We start from the raw sequence: 22,088 nt of genomic DNA, 5'->3' as shown, positions 1-22,088 counted from the left end.
AGCAGTGTTCTCCAGGGGGTCAGAGTCAGAAAGCACAGAAAGCTCAAAAATCCCAGGCTTCTGGGTTCCAGCAGTTATGCTGCAGGTCCCTGGGCCATGATTTCCAGAATCTGGAGGAGTAAGCAGGAGGGAGAATTGTGTGTCTGTTCATGCAGTTTCCCAAAGTTGTCATTACTGCCTTCTCCAGCAGTCACTGCTGGGCTGAACTGGTGCTGGTGGTGATTGTCACAGTCAGGGGTGCACAAAGGAGAGTGGAACTGAGCCTGACTCCTCCATGTGTGAACCCACACTGATATTATGTGTGCAGCTGTGGGAGTTCTGTTCAGAGCTGTAATAAAGTGCAGTGCTCTGATTTGTATTTAGTCTGAATTAAAAGCAGGAGGATAGAAAGGTAAATGTGGCTTTGGAAGGACTTCATTACAGTGCCACCATAATGTCAGCATTTACAGTAACACAAAATATGACATACTTAGACAATTTAACAGCTGTATAAACAATAATTGGTATTTCCTGACTCTTTCTAGAGAAATTGCTTTTACTGCTGCATTAATTTCCAAACTTTTAAACTCTTCTATGTGCTGGAAGACTGAACTGCCCCAGTGTGACCTCTGTATGAGCTGCTGCTTTCCTCTAATAAACCACAAACACAGTATGCAAGAGGCTAATGAGTGTTACGTGTTTTAATTATGCTGACAGATTTACAGAGGGCTTTCTCTACAAAATGATAATTACAGCTTTTACTCCCTCTGTTTATAATGTATCAGGTTATGTGTCTCAGCTGTGGAACAATCTTATTTACTGCTGATCAGGAGCTATAATTTCTGTCAACTAGTGGTGACACTTCTGCAGATTTCATTCTGTGATTCACACAGGCTCTAAAATGACCTTTCCTCTCTTTGGGCCTTTATGAGAAGAGCACAGCACCCCTGGAAAATCTTCTCACTCAGAAGATGACACCTCTTCCTTCCACTCTGCATTTTTTCAGTAGGAATACTGCTGTGTCCTCCCTCTGCTCTGTCCTGCCTGAGGTGGATGGGATGGAGTTCTGCAGTCCCCAAGAGAGGGAAGCCTCCCTGGAGCTACAGCTGCTCCTGTGCTGGGAATTGCTGGCTGGGTGGCCCTGCCTGGCTGTTCCTTTTTCCTGGCTGCTCTGATGAGCTGCTTTGCAGTGGCTTCATCTCCCACAAGGCATGTTGAAGCTTACAGAAGCACACATGGCCTGCTGTAGGAGGAAGGTTCCTGAGGGAAATCTTAACCTCTCTTGTTTCTGAGGAATTTTGCAGCCTGAGGCTATGAGCTGTTGAATAACATTTTAATGGCTTCTCAACACGGCCAGGTTGGCTGGCTTTGAAAGTATAATGTAGTAATACCATTCTAATTCCCTTGAAATTCTCAGTGGTACATATTTACCTGGTGTGCCTTCAAATACATGGGAATAAATTACTGTGTAAGGCACGTCTCTTGCTTCCTTCTATTCTCTTTCTTTTCCTTTGTTCTGTCAAGTGCCAGAATATCTGTCTGCCCAGGTTTTGATCCCTCTTGAATCCATAAGAGAGAGCAGTTGTTTTTATTTAGTCTTTGCCTTAAAAGATGTGAGCAAGGGACCTTGCATAGTTTCAGCAAAACAGGAATCTGTAGAGTTTGAAACTTATTTTTGGAGGGCTCTGTTAAATGCACTGTGCCACAATTGGCATGTTATAAAAAACAGGAACAGGTGAGTTTCTGTAAAACTGATGGATTTACTTCAGGATGGAAGTAGTGAAAGGTTAGATCAGGTGCAGAGATGTTTTTGGCTTTTTTTAAGCAGCTGAATATCTGATTATGGGCTGTGCATAGGGATTAGTAAGAATAAAATGATATTAAATGGAATTCTCAATGATAGAAGAAGAGTTTAACATAATGGGAATTATCAGATCATGGGAAAGCAATGATAATGGTTTCAATATGCTTGGAAATTAAGAGCAAGAGTTGTATTATCAGTAAGAATGCAGAGCAGCACTGGGAATTATCCCCCATGATTGGAATGGTTTCTTGTGCCCCCTGTAAGTTCAACAACATAAAATAAGATGCAGTGCAGTGGATTGGATGGGTTGTATCTGTATCTGAGGTAGTAAGAGCAAAGGGACAAGGACAAAGTCTTGATCTCTGAATAATAGAGGGCAGGGACTGGCGCTGGGTAATTACCTCATTGTCAGTAATTTATGAGTGAGCTAAACTGCAATTGTTAGATGCATCTGTATCTTGACATGAAAAATCTACCATGTTACTCTGGGAATTGCTACCTTGTTTGTTTATATTTTGTCTGTTTGGTTTGAAAATCTTTGGGTTTTTCCCCAAGGTGAATTTGCCTTTAGATCTCAGAAGCATGTTCCTAATGCAGCAGAATATTTTCCTCCCATGCAAATGTGTGTGAACCATGAGCAAGCCCCCTTCCCATCTTCTCTAGGTGAATTAAGCACCCTGCAGGGAGGAAACAGCTTGTCTGAGCTCAAGGACATTTAGGAATTGGTGCTGGGTGTGGGGGGCTGTGCACAGAGGTTGGTGGGAGGTTAAATCAGACCTGCCTTCACCTCTCCTGGGGATTCCAGTGCCAGGGAGCACCAGCTGTGCATGTTCTGCCTCTCACCCTCTCACCTGCTACTTCTGCTTTTGTGCTCTTCCCCTTTTGAGCCTTATTAACCTTCTAGCTGTTATCAGAGATAGCAAAAACACAAATATTTTGGTATCCATCCAGTCTGGTCTCAGGGGAGCACCTCATTCCTCTGCTGTTCCAGCTTTGCTGTGTTTGTTTTCGGCTTTACCCAGGGATGCTGCTGCCACCTGCCTTGGAAAAGGGGCTGAGGTTCCCTGCTGGTGCTTGGGGCCCCAAGGTTTGGCAGCCAGAGTTACACAAGAATGCAGCAGGGAGAGAGAGGAGTGGCAAGTGGAAAGGGAGAACATTGTGTGGGGAGGTGCTCTTTTATTTTTAAACTCGCAGAGCTCTGCACATGTGACAGATGGTTGTCACCAGCAGAGTTTTGGGAAAGGAACGCTAAAATATTCCCGAGTTTCACGGAAGGGTTGATAATTACCCAGTGCCTGTCAACTTTAAAATAGTTGTCAATACCCAAGTGTGTGATAAAGTTCGTATTAGAATAAAGGAAGAAAAGCAGGAAACATTCTCTGTCTTCTAGTAGAAATATTAATGAAATATGAGTGATTGTCTGACAAATGTGCACTGCTATCTTGTTTGGCAGCTGCAGTTATTACAGTAACAAAGGGATCAGCTCTGAATAGGAGGAATTGCTTTTTATTGTTCCCTTGACTAACTTGGGAAGCTTCTTCATCGAGTAATTGATGATACTATCACCAGTGCAGCTGGGGTAAAGTCTTGGTAAGCAAAAGCCAACATTGTAGAGCAGCAAAAGAGAACCTTACTGCAGCTAGGTAGCATTTTCTACTTAAACAAAAATTATTCTGAGAGTATACTTTAGCTCAGTTAAGACTGCTGCTATCTGGGTAAATGGTTTCTCCTTTCATGCCATGCACCAGACCATGTATAGTGCAAGGAAAAACTTCAAGAGAGGATGAAGAGAGAAGCCTCCAGTTTTACTGTGGTTGCAATTCTTGCACGTGGTTCTGGCTGCTGTGTTGGTGGCAATACTCACATCTCTTGGGAGAGGGTTTGAACCCACTGGTCACATCACCCTGCAGCTGTTGGATGGTAATTAATGATGTTAATGGTCTGCTCCTTGCACTGACAAATATCTTTGAAATCAATCTGTTCCAGATCCATTTATTCACAAGTGGCTCCCACATGGACCAGAGACTTGGACATTTTTCTGTCACAGAAGCAGATCTCACTAGACAACCAGAGAACTACAAGCAGGTAATGCTTTTCCTGTAACTCTTGGATGCTCAGGATGCTTTACACATTGTGAAGACTGCATTCCTTATAGCATTTTTAAACTTAGTTTCCAGCAGAAATAAGGGCTTAGATATTGGATTTCCAGTTTCTTCACTTATTTGTATTCACCACATCTGGTTTGATAAAGCATAAGCCCAAAGGTATCAGGGTAAGTTTTGTAAAACCTGGTAGACAAAGAGTGGGAAGAGACCCTACTGAAAGTGCCCCTAGAGAAAAGACTTGTAGAATAAAATACTCTGGCTGACTTGCTGTTGTGTCCTGCCAATAACCACATCAGTCAGGCACAGTGTCTGCCTGTGGCCCTGCCTGAGCAAGACACAACCTCTCAGGACAACATCATTTTACCCAGGGTTCTGTTTTACCCTGAAGGATAAATTCCTACTGCTCTCAATTACTCAATTATCATAGGTGTTTCAGTTCATTATCTGAAGTAGTTTAATTCACTTCTTTTAATGCAGTATAATACATTTGTTTTAAAAAATCACTTTCTAAAAGTTCATTCAGTGCGAAACTGAAACAAGATGGAAATTCAAGCTCATCCCTAACAAAATCAATATTTGGCAAATTTCTGCAGTCTGTCCAGACCTGTTTGCTCAAAGAAGATATTCTTTCTGCTGTTTGCTTAAGAATGAAAGCAGGCATTGTAAATATTCTGCACAAAGAAATTCAGGAAAGTAGATTTGAAGGTGGGAGGATAGTTTTATGTTCAAAGCCCCTAAAGTAAAGTGCACGTTAATCTTTCATTGCTGAGCATTTCTTGGATGAACAGTTCATATCCAAACTCTTGGTAAGATTCATCTGTTTAGAACATTTTTCTGGAAAACAATGTTTTTTCTGGCCTTAAATCAGCTTGAGATTTCTTTTTCACCTGTTGCTCTGAAGTCTGTGGTCCTCCAGATCTTAGCAAATACCTGTTAAGGTCTGGCAGGCTGCTATTAGAAACTTCCAGGCTGTGCAGAGGGACTTTGCAATGACCTTTTTTCCCAAAGCCTTACCCTGAGTGTGTCACTGATCTGTTGCAATAAAGTTTAATGATGCTCTTGGCATTTGGTTTTGGCTGCTTTGGTAATGAATCATTCCAGGAGTTTTTTTTCCCTTGCATGCTGTTCCTTTCCTGGATGCCTGCTCCAGGTGTTCTGTTCAAGGGAGGCTCAGGATAAAATGGAAGGAGTTTTTCTGTGTTAGGTAGGGTGCTGTAGTCAAGAAGGTTTAGTGAGCAGCTGAGTAGTTAAAATCAACAATTTTAACTAAAAATTCCACTTTTCCCAGGCTTAAACAGCAAATACATGAAACAAAACCAGGGTGATGACTGAGAGGCAGAGTGACAGAAGATGTTTTCTTTAAATAAACTACAAGTGGCCACAGTGTGTCTCCAGTTTCTGGGCTCTGACAGGTGCAATCCCAAACAGGCTCCAGCCCCAGTGCATGTGTGTTGGAAATTCCTTTCTTATGTCTCTTATTGCTTGGACTCATCCAAAACTGGAATTATTTGTCAGTACAACCAGCTGTGAAATTCTGAACCTCTTGAAGCTCTCAAACCTATTCAAGAAAGGAGTTCTAAGCTTCTCTCTTGTGCCTGATTCTAAAATAAACAGGAGAAATTGCAGGAAGTCATCACAACACTTGAGTGTAGATGTTTCTGAGAGCCTTATTATTGTTATGGTCACCATTTGAACATTCTTTGTAGGTTTTGTCTGCCCTCACCCTTATTTCCCAAAAGCAGCTTCTGGAAGTCACATGCTCAGTCTGTATGAAGATTCTGGTACAACAAGGTGGTATGGGCTTGAAAAGACTTTGTTGTTTTGAGTGTCACTTTTCCAGATGGATCTAATACTCAATATGCAAAGTGATGCTGCTTTGGAAAAATGTAATAAAAAGTCTCTAATTTCCAAATATCTTGCTAGGATTAAGCGAATTATGAGCATTTGAATTACTTGGTTTTCAAATATTGGTGCAGATGGCAACACTCTGCCAAATGTTTTCTCCAAAAACTGTGAATTTTTTTTTTTACTTTTCAAGTAAATGAGACATTTCTCTGAAGAGAATGGATCAATAAAAAGAGCAAGCATGTCAATATGCTTTACTGTAATGCATCCCTCTTGGTGGATGGGGTTCTGAATTCCTTTTCATCCTGGGCACCCTTCAAAGCCTAACAATGCAAAGTGCATCACAGCATCAGGAATTTGCTATCACAGAAGGGACTTGGGCTCTTTAAGCCTCGAGTTCATTTTCATCAAAAATACCCTGTGAGAGGAGTTGCTCTGTTTGCATCAAAACAAGAGATGTTTAGTCTGACAGGGAAAGTGTGATAGGATACAGATAGCTGTGAAGCCAAGCTCCACTTTATGAGATGTAGAAGTCATGCTTGCTCCTTTTCTATAGAAGATGCATATTAACTTATTTAATATGTTCTTTCCTCTGCTTTTTGACTGTAAAACACTTTTAGTGCTTTTATGTCCAGGGATTTTACTGGACATTATTATACTTCTATCATCATAAATGTCTTTGGCAGATTCATAGGGCTGGAAGTTTTCCAAACCTAATGGTTTTAATTATATTTTTCTCTAGTGAGGCATGATCAAAACCCCAACTTTTCCTGCAGTTTGGCTGTGGTTATATATATATATATATATGTGTGAGCTGCAGCTCACTGCTCTGCTTGGCTTCTGTGCTGCCTGGGGCTGTCAGTGGTGTTTTTTGAGCTGGAATTCAGTTTCCAGTGGAAGCACAGGAGTGCCTGGGTCAGTGGGGATGGTTCTGGAGCTGTCTGCCTGAGGCTGAGCACACAAATCTGGGAGCTTGTGGGGGGTCATTGCAGCTTTTCTTGAAAATCTCTTATTACTTGAAAATCACTTATCACTTAATATCCTAGAATGTAGTGCAGAGCACCTCGAGTCTCTTGTGTTCTGATGCATTTTCCAAGCTGATGAGTACTGCTGGATTCCTCTTTCTTGTCTATCAAGTCCACTTATCTTAATTCTGCATAGCAGTGCTGCAGTTCTGAAGTTTACCTTGGGCTCAAAAAATGTATCTTGCACTTGAGCCATTAAATTAACTTTCTCACCAAATTGTTACTGTATGGAGATCAATGATCTTGAAATCAAAGCACTTTAGTGCTTCAGTTTCCTCTGTCTCTTGCATGTACTGCTTTGCATGTGGAATTCAATCTTAGGAGAGATTAAAAGTTGAAACTCAGGTCATTGGTGCAATGTTGGCAGTGCTGGAGTGATCACTGAAATTGTAATGAGTAAAGATGACACCTTTAAATGCCAGTAAATCAATTTACTGAGTGTGACAGCAAATAAATAATGCAGCTGTCTGCCAGATGGACATGCAGTGAAATTTATAGAACTTGGACGTGAATAGCCAATAATTTAGTTTCAGAATTTTATGAAGAATGTTTATGTTTGATCATTAACATGTTTTAAAGGTGATTTATTTAGCTTAAGAAACTGAGGTTCTTGGTGGCAAGTAAATGGGAGCAAACAAATAGTCTGACTTTGCATACATAATATATGGTCAAGTCCATGCCCATAAAAGATTCAAATGAGCTCCAGCTCTCCAAGCAGCAGGGGTTGGGTGGGATGGGATGGTACAGGCATAGCACTGAGCTGCCTTCTGGACTGTTGGTTTGTCAGGAAGGGAGAAATGTTGGTTTATCAGGAAAGGACACCAATGTGAAGTATCTGTACTGCTTCCTTCAGTCAGGTGGGATCCATAAATTTCTTATTGGGCCATTCGAGGGGTAATTGATTGAGATGGGAGGTGGGGTGATAGTGAACCCTAAATCTTGTGGCAGTTTCCATTTCAAACATCTGTCCCAGATGGCTGTTCCAGATGGGTGGCACAACAGGTTTATTCTCTGTGAGTAATAGCTCGTGGTTTGAATTCCTGCAGAGCACTAAAGAGCTGCTGTTCTTTCCAGAACAAATGCATTCACATTGGAAACATTAGGAGCTGATAGTCTTGGAATCTCAGAATTTTATTTGAATGTGCTATAACTTTTTCATGAAAGCTGAGTCTTGGCATCAGGGGCTGTGCACTTGCATGAAGTGCCTTGTATCTGCTGAAGTTTTTATCTGCAAGGAGAAAGCAGTGATTTCAGTGCATGCAAGGGACAGCACCACCTCCTGGTGATGCCTTGGGTTTTAACTTTTCTATTTTTCAGAATCTCTGCTGCTTAGTGTGTAACTCTGAAACTTCATATGAGGTGTTAGTTAGTTCTCTTCATAGGAGAGTTGGACCAAACAATTCCTTTCTAGCTGGAGAATCAAGGACAGTTGGTACCCAAAAAGCAGAAACAACAGTGAGGGAAAGGGGACAAGCCAGGGGGCTGAGACTTCATAGCCTGGGGCTGTGGTTGGACAAATGACCCCAATATGTAGGTGAATTAAAACTTATAAAAGTGTAAAACTCATGACCAGGATCCATCTTTGATTTCATTTGGGTGTAGCCCCAGCCAAGCTCTTGCACTGTCCAAGGTGTATCATTTCAATAAATACCTATTTTACTCCTTTTGCTCTGTCTAGTCTCTGTTCCAGGCCAGCCTTTCCATGTGTGTCATGCTCAAATAACCCAGGTTATTTGTCTGGCTACTGAATAATCACTGTGCTATGGTGTTATCTCCAGAAATGCACCCCAGGTTGTTCACCCTCTTGGGTGGAAAGTGGAATGTCTGTGGCAGGACAGTCCCAGCTGCTGTGTGCCAGGCTATATTTGGTGTCCTTGTGTTTGGGACTTCCTGGAATGTTCCTGGTGGTGACAGGCACTAAATGAAAATAAACAGTGAAACCCCTGTGATAAGCTTGACACTGTGTCACGTTATTGATTTGACACAGACCTGTGCTGGTATTTCTGTAATCAACCCTGTTGTGGTCTTGTATGGTGAGGTGAAGGATATGTAACCTTATTTGAATTTCAAAGAGCCTGTTAGGGAGCCATCTGATATTTTATAATGTCCTTCCATCTGGTGTACAAGAAGCAGTTCAAGCAACACATTTCTCAGAGTGTAGACACCAATGGAAAAAAATGACATTCATCCTATAGACTGTGATGCTGCTGGGCAGAAGATTTAAGTCAGGAAACAAAGGCTTGTACTGCATGTAAATTCCAGAAAAAAAGATTGGATGTTTAGTGAAAAAATGACCTTGAGCTTCAAGGACAATCTTCTTTCATTGGTATAAATTGTCATAGATTCATGATCTTCTGTGCTGCTCTGGCAACTAATTCTGTTTGGTCTGGCCCTCAGCTTTTTTATGCGTTTATTGTTTCATTCCCTTGGTAAAAGCCATAGTTCTGTCATTTGTGTCCTGGAATGGGATCAGTATTTTGTGTTGTAGCTCCTGTTCTAATTAAGGTCAGCTTTGTCTATTTGTCATCGTGTTTTACTTAACTGGAAGAAAAAAACCCCAACAACCTTGAAATTTCTCACATGGCTCCTGCATAAAAAAATAATATAGCATAAGAGTAGCTGCACTGGGGCTTGTGTTGTGACTTCTGACCATTTATCAGATCTGCTTCCAGGGCTTCAGATGGACCTGAACCCTTGGATTTTGGCACTGTCACATTTTCAGAACAATAGCTAAACTGCTAAGAGGATTTTTTAAAATTTTCTTTTACAGCTTTTTAAAGCTACAGGCTTTACTAGTCCAATGCATCAAAATTTTTACCTGTTTCTAAGTGAGTTTGTTTTTCCTTGATTGGTGATCGCTGCATGTTAAAGAAGTTCTTCAGTAATTAAATGAAATTAAGTTTTAGAGCTGCTGACCTTTAATAAATTTCAAGGTTCACCAAAGAATTGTATGTTAGGCCCATGGACACACGTGTTTTGAAAAGGTCAATTATGACAAGTTTTTTGAATTTGCATAATTATGCTCACTGTGGCACTTGGGATAAAAATAGCAAATGCTTTGTCCTTTTGAAGTGTTTTCCTCTCTTGCTGTCTTTAACTTGCTTTTACTAAACCATTCCAGCATTGTTCATTGAAGAGCACAGGGAATGTGGAAGGGATAGGATGGATTAGGGAAGAACCTTTTTGCTTTGTGAAGTCAGGAGCTGGGAGAGGCTCATGGACAAGTGGCATGAGTGAGGGCATTGTGGAAGCAAGGTAGCTCTGATGTAAAAGAATTCCCATCAAAAATTGGGAGAGGAAGGAAGCCTTAGCAGATGGGGCAGTTGGCCTTGGTCCTGCAATGCTGCCACACTTCTGTGCCTTTGGATTCTCAAGTTACCCTCAATAAATCTCTGAATTTCCCATGGTGGGCTGTGCACAGGGCTGCAAGTTGTTGAGCTGTGCTGGGTAGATGTATCCATGAAGTGCTTTAGTAAGTTCTAAATTTCCTGAAAGTCACATCTTGGAAGTCTCAGTTAAGGCATCCAAAAGTAATGGAAGCATTTTACTTACATCTCCTTGTTTTCATTTCCCATTTGCAGCACGGCAGCAATGCTATTATCTTGTCTCACATGGGTCATTAGGGAAGATAACTTGTTTATCTTCAAGATAAAAATTCTGCCTGTAGAATGGGATTTGAATGATGTGTGACAAATAAGGCTGTGGCTTCCCTCTGAAGAACAAGCAGAGCAATATGCCATTTGAAAGGAAGAGGAATAGCATGTGGAGTGAGCACCAGCCAATCTGTGCCCTTGCTGAGACAGATTACAAAGGGAAACATTTTGGTTGCATAATTCTAGCCCTTATACACATGGGAGGGTCAAATTAGTGTTGTTCAGGCAGCTTGAATTCTGGCACTCTTTAACTTTGAATGCTGCAGTTTCCAACTTTAGCATTGATCCTGCTGGGCTGTGCATTAGAGGTGTAAACCACGCTCAGTGCCATGTGCTCTCAGCAGCACTGCCAGTGAAAGGCAATGCTTTTTTTCCCCCCTGTTAAATGACTTTAATGGTTTGTGTTCTCTTCCAGCCACAGTTACTTTAGACATTTTACATGCCTGGCAGTCAGGTTGGTGAGTAAGAACATGGGAGCTGGCATTAATATTGCAGAGGAGAGCAGATCTGATGATGTGTTGCATTATAGATGGAGCTCCAGCACCTAAATGCAGGAGGCCTGGAGGCTGACACAAGAAAGCTTGAGGGAGCTGAAGGATCCAGAGAGCTGGAATTGTGATGATGGCTGTTTAGAGGAGGTTGGAATGATGGGTTTCATGTGAAGGTCACCTGCAGGCTAAAAGGAAATATATCCCTTAGTGGGACTGCCTTGATCACCTTTAAAATTCAGAATAGTTACTTTTCTGTGAAAGGGCTCAGTTGGTTTGCAGGCTGTTGGGATTGGAAAAAGCTCTGGGGGGTTTTGTTCCTTCTGCCTGTGTGCACGGGAACCCCTCCCCACACTTCTGGAACAGCAGTGGGTATTGCCTTACAAAAGGAGTGATTTCCATGAATTTCCTGTAGAGCAGGAGGGTGGCTACTGAGAAAACAATTTAAAGCAGAAATCCAAAGAATGCTGGGCAACCCAGATATGATTTTTCTTCCTCACATTTCGTGGCAAGGCAGGAGTAAATGCTAAGGAAGCAGAAAGGAGCTGTCAGTGACAGCATGTGCTGCCCACCCTGTGCTACATGGCAGGAACAAAGAATATTATTACTGCATTTTTTAATGATTCACTTACAGGAGGAGAGGGTAAGCTGCCATGTCATTTTCCTTCTGAAATGCTGCAGGCAAGTGGTTTCACTTCCTTTTCTGACATTTCTCACATATAAAACATGGTTTGCTGTAGGAGTTATTAAAACCTCTTGGAAACGTGGATCCAGGTACTCATTTGCAAAAATGAGGCAGAACAGATTCAACCCTTGTCATCTGATTAAAATCAGGAAGAATTACAGAGGTCAAATGGCTTCAAAGCTGCTTTTAGACAGTGTCTGCTTGTAGCCAAGCTCCTGATCCTTCTTGAGAAAGGGAAATCTTGGAAATCTCTGGCCTACTATGCACTGTGATAGCAACAGTAGTCAAATTGTGTGAGATAATGTATATGGGGAGTTTCCAAGGCAGACTCAAGTGGATTTTGGAAGGGAAAGCTGAAAAAAGTTCTAATACAAATGACTTTGAATACTTTATGTGGTCTCCTCATGGGGCAGTTGTCTTGGGTGAGGAATTATTCCTCCCCTACCCTCCCGGCTCATCCCTGTGCTGCTGCTGCTGGAGGTTTTATTTTTTTTTTACTCACCCTCCAGGAGCAGCAGGCTTGGCTCCCACATCCTCTCTGAAAGATGGACAAGCACTGTCCAGAGCCATGAAGCAGGTAACAAGAGAAAGGAAAGTTAATTGAGGGAGATTGGAGAGGCTAGAAATGTATGAGTGACTTCCTCATACAGTAGAAAGAAAGAAGCCTCTGCAGGAGATAAACTGCTTTAAATCTCAAAAGGTGAATATGATCAAAACAATTCTCCTTCCCTGCAACTGGCTGTGTCATCAGATGGTTTCAGCTGCTCTGATGCCTGCTGTTCCCTGCTGGTTCAGTTCCAGCTGCTCTGGGACAGGCACTTCAGTCCCCTCAGATCCTGCTGCTGCTCCTCTTTCCAAGCAGTGTGGGGTGTCCTGTGCCAGGAGGAGGCAGAGCTGTGTCCCTGAGGAGCTGTGGAAAGGCAGGTAGCACAGACAATTGGTGTGTCACTGAAGGACAGTCCTGACAGCCAAATAGCATAAAGGAGTGGTGGCACCAGGGGAAGAGTGTTTGGGCCACTGGTGTATGGCTGTTAGTGGTCACTCTGGGCACAGCCTGTGGTGCAGTCCCTTCAGCAGCACCTGGGGGCTCAGCTGGGCAGAGGGAAGCCCAGGAGCCAGCAGCAAAGGCTGACCCCTCTGCCAACCTGAGTGCTCAGTGTCCCTGTCCCAGCACAAGGACCAGGAGCAAACCCAGTGAGACACTGAGCTGAGACACAGCTGGGGTGAGACACTGAGGTGGTCAGAGCTGGAGCATGGACCAAACCCTTCTCAGAGCTGCCCTGGGGCAGCAGGCACAGGATGGAACATGAGAAATTCTGCCTCTGTAAAACAGGAAGGAATTGCCACCAACTGATCAAACTCTGGAACCAGGTCCCAGAGAAGGGATGACACTTGTGGTGTTGGGCAGAGCCCTGAGCACCTTGATTTAAGCAGGAGATTGGTTTAGAGCCTCCAGAGGTTCCTTCCCACCTGTGTGGCTCAGCAGTGTTAGCATGAGAGCAGCTCCTTCAGCTCACATCAGCAGCCATGAATCATTTAGCTGTTGAACTTTTTACTCAATTTCACTTTCCCAGTGCCCCTTCTTGGGAAGGATGCTCTGAGTTTCTTTTTTTTTTTTGTTACTCCAGACAGGTTTAGTGCTAATATATTTCTTTAGATATTTTTTTAAGCAAGGTGGCCTCTGGCTGCAGTTAGTGTCCAGTTGGAGGGAACTGGCAGCATTATATAGCAACACTAAAGCAAATCATTCTACCTCATAGCATTATTACCTTGATCTGAAAATTTCCTCAGGCTGCAATTTGTCACTAATATTGCTTTCAGCTAAACTTATCCATACAAAAAAAAAAAAAGGAGTTAATAGAGCTGCAGTTCTGTAGTTGCCATCACCATTTTTTTGGGGATGACTTATTGCTTAGTACATTTTACTGACCAAGCTTATAGAGTTCTTGGACCTTGAAAAATGATGCAGTGGTTTATCATGGACTCCATAAATTGTTGGACTGTGTAGCAGCAATATGTTAGACTCCTCCACCACAGGAAAGGAAGGTGTCTCTGGAACACAGAATATACATTCTGCACTGATGTGAGACGTGCCTGTGGTTGCCAGCAGCAGAACTGACAGAATGACACTGAGCTTCACTGCTGCCTTTGTGCTTTTGCTTGTTTTATGCCATACTTAACATAATTTGAATGCTGTGACAGTGACAGTGATATACTATAATATAATTCCACCTGAGACAGTGCAGCTGGAATTAATAAGCTGGAGAGGCAAGGCTGAGGTATTTTGTCATCAGTTGGCATTCAATTTTTTCTATGTTTTTTCTCTTTTCCTGGTGGAAGTGCTATAAAGCCAGTGTGGGGATCAAGCTGTGCAGCTCAAGGGATGCTTTGGGTCAGCACAGGGAGGACAGGCAGGCACTGGGGTCCCATCCTTGGACCAGCATCATACCTGATGCCTGTAAGTGAAGGCTGATCCTGGACTGCCCCAGAACTGTCATGATCTAACTGGGACCTTGTGTTGTACCTCTGAATCCAAAATTCACTTAACCCATGCAGAAAGTCAAGCAGGACAGGACCACTGTGTTCTCCAGCCTCACTGCTCATGAAGGAAGCAGAGCCCAGTTAAATTCATATATTGCAATGGCTTTGGCCACAGCTGGGCTGCTGCTGCAGAGCTGAGCTGAACTGTATTGCTCTTCTGGGTGTGAGAATGCAGCTCAGATCATGAGGAGACACTGGTAGAGCTGTTTTATAGCCTTGTAAAATTAAACTTTGTGTGCAATTGGCCCATAATGTTAACTCAGCTCTACTGGCAGGTATTTTTGTTTTTTTAAATAGCCAAGGAAATAGAGCTATAAAATCAGCTGTTACTCATGTTTTGCAAAAGATTTTGGATTTGTGGTTCTTTTTAAAGTTTGTTGCTTAATTTAAAGGAGTATGAAAGAGACTAGCAAGAGAAATTAATTGACAGGAGGAACTGTAGCAGACTTTAAATTAGTAGTTTGTCTAGTCAGTAACACATTTTAAAATGTGTGAAAATACCTGCATGCACAAATAGTCTGTGATGGCTTGTCAAAGAGCTAGGCTGGGAGAAACTGTACTCATAACAAGTTGCAATCTTAGACTAATCCACATATTGAATCAATTTTTAAATTAATTGTCTGTGGCCTGTTAAAAATACAGGGCAAATATATGGGGGGAGGAAAGGAAAAAATTAGGATGGATAATGCTTTGTTCTGTGTACAGAAACAGTCTGAATAAAAGCAGAAGAATAATGGTCTTTTTTTGACATCAGCTGCATGGGGGTTTTGGTTGGCAGTACAATAATAACAGCTGTCAGGCAGTACTGTGATACAATTTGATGCTTTTCTTTGAAATCCTCTAGCTGAGATTTCTCTAAAGTCAATTGTGATTTTTGATATCTACTGGAAGTGCTTTCACTGAGCTTGAGGTACTTGGTACTGCCTGAAAATTTGGCTCTTCAGGGATGCCAGGTTAGGCACCCCAAATCATTGGTACCCTTAGGGGATAGAAATGTGTATATTTTTCAGTCTTACATATATTGATCTTGGCTGTTGAAATATAAAACTTCAGGCTTCTTTATTCTGGCATTTTTTCCATGTTTTAATACATTTCCATGGGGAAAATGCCAAGCTGTCCCTTCATTGACCCGTTCCTCTGCAAATGAATGCCATTAATACATCCCAGTTCACTGCCTATCAATGTGAAAGCTGTCATACAACTTTTATCTGCCAAATGCCCCATTCTGTTTGTTTGAAATATATCATTTCCTCTCAGTTGCATTTTAAGCAGCTGTTTTCTGAATCCCTCCACAAATAGCAGTTACATTTTATAAAGATGATCTTTGTCACTTAAGTTTTTAACTACTGCTTTGATTTCCTGCTCTCAGCAGTGTAAAACTGAGATAGCTCAGTTGGAGCTGGAGCTGTGGTGGGATAAAACTGGCATTGGTGGGTGGAAAAGTCATGTATTAGTATTTTTGTTGGAGATTTTTGTATCCAGGCATCTGGAATGATACCCCTGCACCCCAAACTGTTGTGTTTTGTATTTTATGTGTTGTATCTTCTGCAGAAGATTCAAGTCCTGCTTCCCCTTGATGCACAACCCTGCCTCACCCCCTCCCAACATTACAATTTCAAAAGAGGTGATGCTCAGCAGACACTGAAATACCATTTTCTGGAGCCAGAGGTCTTTTCCTGTCCCTGCTGGGGTGTTGGTCAAGGTCCCTATGGGATCCCTAGCTGGTGCTGGAAGAAATTCTCATCCACTTGTGTCCTCAAGAGCCTTTCAGATGCACTGCAGTGCTCCCCCTGCTCTGTCTTGCCTCTCAGTGATATTTCAGAGCAGAGAAATTAGAGAAGGTCTTTCTTTGCCTTATGCCTAGAGGCTGCTTATTGTTCTGTAGGTTTGTGCTCTTCAGCTGCTTGTATTTCACACTACTCTAGCGTGACTTTCTGCTTTTCAGGCCTGTTTATTTTTGTTTTAGCCTTCAAGGGATGTATGGCAATGAGTTAATCCAGCTTTGCTTCTGGAAAAATCACAATGTGGAACTGAAACTTGGAGCACTGAGTGTGTCCACCTACAGTGTTGTTTTTGTCCCAGCCTGAGATGCTTGTGAGAGATTTTCTCAGTTTCCTTTGGTGAAGGGGGGGGGGTCTCAAAACTTAGTCTTGCCAAAGTTCGCTTTGGGGGTTGTGTGTGCCATTTTAAACCTAATTTAAACCTAAAAACTTTCCTGCTGAGAGGCTCTCCTTAGCCAAGGTCTGCAGGTTTTTTCAGTTAAGGGAGTTTTGTATTGGTAGAGATGTGTTGATTTTTTTTTTGTTTCATGTGATGCCTGGTTAGGTCTCTAAAGCCTTTATCCCAGTAATGGTTTATTTCTGGTACCATAAATGGTGTAACTTCCATTAAAGCTTACCCCTTTTCTTTGCGTTTTTTTGGAACAACCTTTCCCACTTAGCTTCTCTCCTCTGCTTGTGAGATATTCAGAACTAGAATTCAAATTACCCAAATGCACATTGAATAAAGCCATTCCCTATTAAGCAGTCATTGAATAGTCTAGTTTTTAATTTCCCCACATAAGCTTTCCTGCTAAGCCAGCCTTGTCTCAAGCCTTGAGTAATTCTCCAGAGATGTTGGCATTTGGGTGAGGTTTGCAGGGTTCAGGAGCCCAGTGCAACTTTTCTGTCTGCAGACATATGAACCATGATGAATTAGCAGTGTTTTGTTTCTGAGCCAAGAAACTGAATTTATTGCTGAAAGACCATTTTTTTTTTGTCTGTCTAACAATAAAATGATTTTCTGAACATTTAGGCAGAGCAAGTTTTGATTAAAAATAGTTTTGCCAGTGCTATGGTAGTTGAATTATGAGCTGTGGGCATCAGAGATTAAACACTTGTTGAGGGGAGCTCTCTGGAGCTGAGCCTGTGAAAAGGGTGCATTATGCTGCAAATTTATTAAATATTGATTTCTGTAACCGTCTACAGGCACTAATGATTTTTCTAATATGGTGGTAAATAATAGGAAAGAGATTAATATCTCTACAGAAGGAGTAATTACAAATATGTTTAAACAACATACAAGTTACACTTGTGGATGCTGAGAAGATCCAGCTTTGGCCTCCTGTTGAGTATCTGTCTTGGTTTGAAAGACAGGTGCCTTACTTGAAATGGACAATGTCAAACCCCTCCCTCCAAATTATTATAATTTGGAAATTAAGGGGCTCTCAGGCAAAGATATGGGAATAGGAATAACAGTTCTTTACTAGGAAAATTAAAATAGAAATACAGCATTACAAAGAGCAATCCCAAACCCTGCCAGAGTCAGAATCCAAGCTGACACCCGTCAGTCAGTCAGGGTGTTGGCAGCAGTCCCATTCAATGGTGGCTGCATCCTCCTGCAGGGGCAGATGTGGTTCAGCTGGAGCAGTGCTCCTGGAGAAGGTGCAGTTTCCTCTGAAGGTGCAGGGATGATGTGGAAAGGTCTGGCTTTCCTCTGGAATCCAGAGGGAAGAAGGTCCCTTGGTGTCCAAAATGTCAGTTTTTCTCTGGGTAGGAAAGGCTTGGCTGCTCCCCCTGGCTGGAGCATCTCCCAGTGGGATGATGGAATTTTATCAGTCATGCAATGGGACTGAATGGGCCAGCAGCAGATGATATCTGCCTGGAGGGAGGATGGGCTGTGGAAAGATAAAGAGCACTGTCCAGCTGATTTTAACAGATGTTGATAGAATACAAACTTTTGGTCACATCCTGCATTGCAAACCAAGACAGTATCACAGGATAGGCAGGGTTGGGAAGGACCACTGGAGGCCACCTGGTCCCACCTCCCTGCTCAAGAAGGGACCAGGTTACTCAGAGCTGTGTCCAGATGGCTTCTGAACATCTCCAGGGAAGTGTCCAAAACCACCTAGATCACCTTCTCACCTTGGACTTCTGCTGCTGAAGCTCCCAGTGTTTCCTGAGGTCTGTGATCTGCCTTTGGAGGTCACAGCCACGAGCTGCAGGAAGCAAGGCAGGCTCTTTACAGAGCTGGCATCCTTCTGCATCACACTGGGCTTTGCTGGCAGCCTGCTCAGCTAGGCACAGCCCACCCTCTGTGGCAAAGCTGCTGCTTTGCACCAGGGGTGGTTTCTTTACAATGGCTTAAAGAAGGTGTTCCCACAAAGCATTTGCTCTCAGCATTCATTATGGAATTGCCTCTCCACAGAGATTAGCAATTTGAATTTGTCGTTACTTTTTCAGCCAGTGTAAATATTTTAGAGCAATAACTTCCTCCAGAAGAATGAAGGAAATGGATATGGTTGTCTTAATTTTGTGTAGAGGGAAACACAATTTTCAGGCATTATCCTTAAGCATCACTTAGATACCCATGTGAGGCAGTTTTTGCCTTGCTGCTTCACTTTTTTTCCATGAAATGGAATTGATGTTCTTCTACAGACTTCAGTCTTTAAATTTCATTAGGAGGTGTGACATCTGGTCCTTGAAAATGGGCAGGCAGTTTTAGTTACAGCTTGGGAGTTTTGTTTTACATTTTGAGAGGCTCATGTAGCATCAGAGGTGGAACAGCTCATGGCATGTGTGTGAACTCGTGTTGGTAGTAAATGAACAAGAAGTGCTGCTGTGTTTGGGGGGGATACAGAGGTACAATTTGGGCTTTGGTTTTTGAGATACCAGCTCTATGATGTGTGACCTAAGAGAACATACACCATTGTGATGTCTTAAGTTTGAGCTTTCATATTTTCCAGACTCTACACTGCATTGGAGTGTGACTCTGAACTCCATATAGAGTGTTACAAGTTCTCCTCCCAGCTCAGTCACACAAAACAATCCTTTTCCAGCCCCAGAACCAAGGACACTGCTGCAGCTTCAGCCCCAAAAAGTGCAAACAGCAGAATTGAGGAGAGAATCTGGGAGGATGGGACTGCAGAACCTGGAGCTGCAATTGGACAATTAACCCAAATATGGAGATGGAACAAAATTTATAAAAGTGTGAAAACTTGTGACTCTGAGCCCATCTTGGGTGTAGCCTCAGCTGGGCTCTTGCACTGCCCAAGGTGAATCCTTTGAAGGACTTTTAATAAATCCCTGCTTTATTCCTTTAGCGCTGTCCAGCCTCTGTTTCTAGGCAGCCTCTCCAGGCATCACTGTGGCCTCAAAGTCCTAAAAAACAGAGTTGGTTAAAGAGCACAAGAGAAATGCTCATGGGAAGCTCATGCAAAGGATGAGGCTGGGGGAAGGAAGCATCCTGGCAGAAATGTTCCTTCCTAAGTGTAGGCATGTCTGAGTGAAAACCTGTCACCCTGGGGCATGTCCACACTGTCCTTGTGACCCAGTTCAAGGCACATGGGCATACAATCCATTGTCCCTTCCCAACCTTGAACATATATGTATTTTTAATTATTTTTGCTAAGGCATCTCAAGGATATTTGTAGTACATTATTTTTTTTGTTTAGTTCTGCTTTATTCTCCGTGCTGCAGTAGCATCAAAGGCCTGTGCAAAAGATGGCAGAGGATATTTGGCATTCAGGAGCAGTGCCTGAAGTCCCTGAGGTGGAAACTCAAATGTTGGCTATTGCAGGCCTGCCTGAGGTGTTCATACCTCAGTGAAAGGTGAGGATGCTCTAGCTGGGTAGGTGAGTCAGATGAATGCTTTCACACAAGCTGTTCGAATTTTATCTAAGTAATGAAGCAGTTAAAAGAAGAAAAAGGCAGCAAAAGCACCCAAATACAAAAGATCCCAAAGGGTTTGAGATGAGGAGGCAGCTCAGGCAGCTTTGATTGTTGTTAAGGTGAGTTAACTGCAGCAGATCCTGCAGAGGTTTGGTGACGTTTCAGAGCCATTTCCTTTCAGCTGTGCTGTGAAAGCAAGTGGCATATGGCTCTTGTGACATTCCAGCAAGAATAAAGATGATGACTGTGCTTTTATTAAGATCACTCTTCTTTTGGAGGCTCAGAATGAACAGCTCCCCATCCCAACCTTCAGCCCTCTTTAGCTGTAGAGAGACGTGCTCATACTGCAATCACACACAGCTCCTGACCACATTACAAAGCTGCTTTAAAGTCAAATAACTTCCCTGTTGCCTGAATATTTAATCAACTTTTTGGCTGAGTTTTACTGCAAGCCTCAGATTCCATAATGTGAGCCATTTGTGCTTTAGATGTACCTATGGAAATAAAAAAAAAAAAAAGAGAAAAGGAAAAAAGAGAGAGAAAGCCAATTCTTCCACCTTTTATATCCCAGCTGAGCTTGAAACTAGCAGAGTCATTAAGCATAATGCCAAGTGTCTGGTGTGTGAGCAAATGTGTAATAATTGTATTTTGGATCCAGCAGTGTTTTTGAGCAAACTGCATATAATTTCCAGCAGTTACTCTTGCAAAGTGGTTTCCTTTCTTTGGTTCCTTTATCTTCAAGTAATATCTGCATAATAAAATTGCAAAGTCAACTCATGCTTTGCACTTACTTAAATTATGTTATGTACTAAGTAACTAAAGCAAACTAAGCTAGCAGAAGATAGTTGTCTGTATAAAATGGATTTAGCTGGCACTGGTCTGGTCCTTATCATTCTCCTCAAGGCCCTACACTCTTTGTGGTCATCTCAGGAAGTTGCCTTTGGTGACAGATTGTTGCTAAAATTATTCACTTCAAAGGTATGGTCAGAACCAAAATTGGTAAAGCTCACCAGATTTATAGCAAATTTATTTGTCTTATCATTTTTACAAGAGCTTTTTTTTTTTTTTTTTTTTTTTTTTTAACTGATATGTAAATATTTAGTCTTGGAATGTCTCCTTCACCATAAATGTGTGTGCATGCATATATTTGTGAAAAAATTGTAATTTGTGTAGCTATAGTACAGCATCTCTCCTTTGAGTGCTCTCAGGCAAAGGGAGGGACTCCTCATGCAGCAGATCATACAGCGTATAAAATACATAACATTTTAGAGGGAGTTCTTCCATGCTGTTTCACAGTGAAGGGATAGCTGCTTCTGGAGAAGCAGCTTATTTTTGTGGTCAAGAAGCACAGATTTGAAGCTAGTCATTCACTAAGCATTTATATCAGAGCTCTGTCCCTTTATTCCCTCAAAACAGTGTGGAAACTCAGATTTTTGTGAATAAAGTTGGTATATTTGGGGTGAGGGGTCAATCAAGTGTTTTACTTCACGTTTCCCCATCTGTTTTTAAAATGTCCTTGTCAGGTGTTGTCCCATGTGCCACTCACACTCTTTGTGTACCTCAGGCCAAGCACACAATTCATGGAGCTCCCAGGTGACCAAGGTGAGCTGATTTTCTTATCTTTGTCTCTTTTCCTGTAGCTGTTCCAGCTCCTGGAGTCTGAGACCATGCAGCTGGAAGCTTTTCTGGAATGGAAGCAGCTGGAACCAGTGTACTGGCAGTGGATGGTAACAAATCCAACTGATCTTGAGGGGTGCATCTTCCTTGACTTTAACATAGCTTCCAAAGGCCCTTAAGTCCCACAAAATTAAATATTGCAAACCATCTGTTCAACAGCATGTGACAAAAAAAAAGTCTCAATAAAGTAAGGGATGTTTTCGTAGTTCTCTTTCATTCCTGTTTTCTTCAGTAGGACTCACCCAGCTAAGCTGAGGAATTGCAGGGCAGAATGGCAGAATTTCATATAGTTAACACAAATGAAAAGGTCTGATCTTCATCTTTTTTAATAGTTTTTAAACATAGCAGTTGCACATTTTTGTAAAATTAAATGGCTTTTCAGAAGAGGCCCTCTAAGCTTTATTGCAGTCTTGAGAACAACTAAATTTGCAGGCAGCTGATATTGAAAACAACTTCATTTTTTCCCAGCCAAATAGTGTGTTGACATTGCTGATTTCCCCTTGAACTGTGTTGAATGATCATAAGAAAATCAATAACCCTTTCTCTGTGCATCTTAGGATTTCTCAAGTGAGTGCAAACGATGCCATCCATCTCACTTCTCTCTAAGACTTTTGCCCATTCAGTGTTGCTGAAATAAT

General features: G+C 42.2%; 1 protein-coding gene across 8 annotated transcripts in view; it reads left to right on the top strand.

The window, feature by feature from the left end:
- Positions 1–22,088, top strand: part of TEDC1 (tubulin epsilon and delta complex 1) — a 65,304-nt gene that overhangs the window by 22,203 nt on the left and 21,013 nt on the right. For 5 of the 8 annotated variants that reach the window (XM_079314174.1, XM_079314171.1, XM_079314172.1 and 2 more), the window contains 2 exons: positions 3,770–3,868; positions 21,414–21,500. In XM_079314174.1, coding sequence (XP_079170300.1) covers positions 3,770–3,868; positions 21,414–21,500 — 186 coding nt within the window. The remainder of the gene's footprint in view (positions 1–3,769; positions 3,869–21,413; positions 21,501–22,088) is intronic. The other 3 variants (XM_079314175.1, XM_079314173.1, XM_079314169.1) reach the window with 1 other exon arrangement.

This window comes from Erithacus rubecula, assembly GCF_903797595.1.
Source record: "Erithacus rubecula genome assembly, chromosome: 10".
Taxonomy (NCBI): domain Eukaryota; kingdom Metazoa; phylum Chordata; class Aves; order Passeriformes; family Muscicapidae; genus Erithacus; species Erithacus rubecula.
This window is presented reverse-complemented; position numbering and strand designations above follow the sequence as displayed.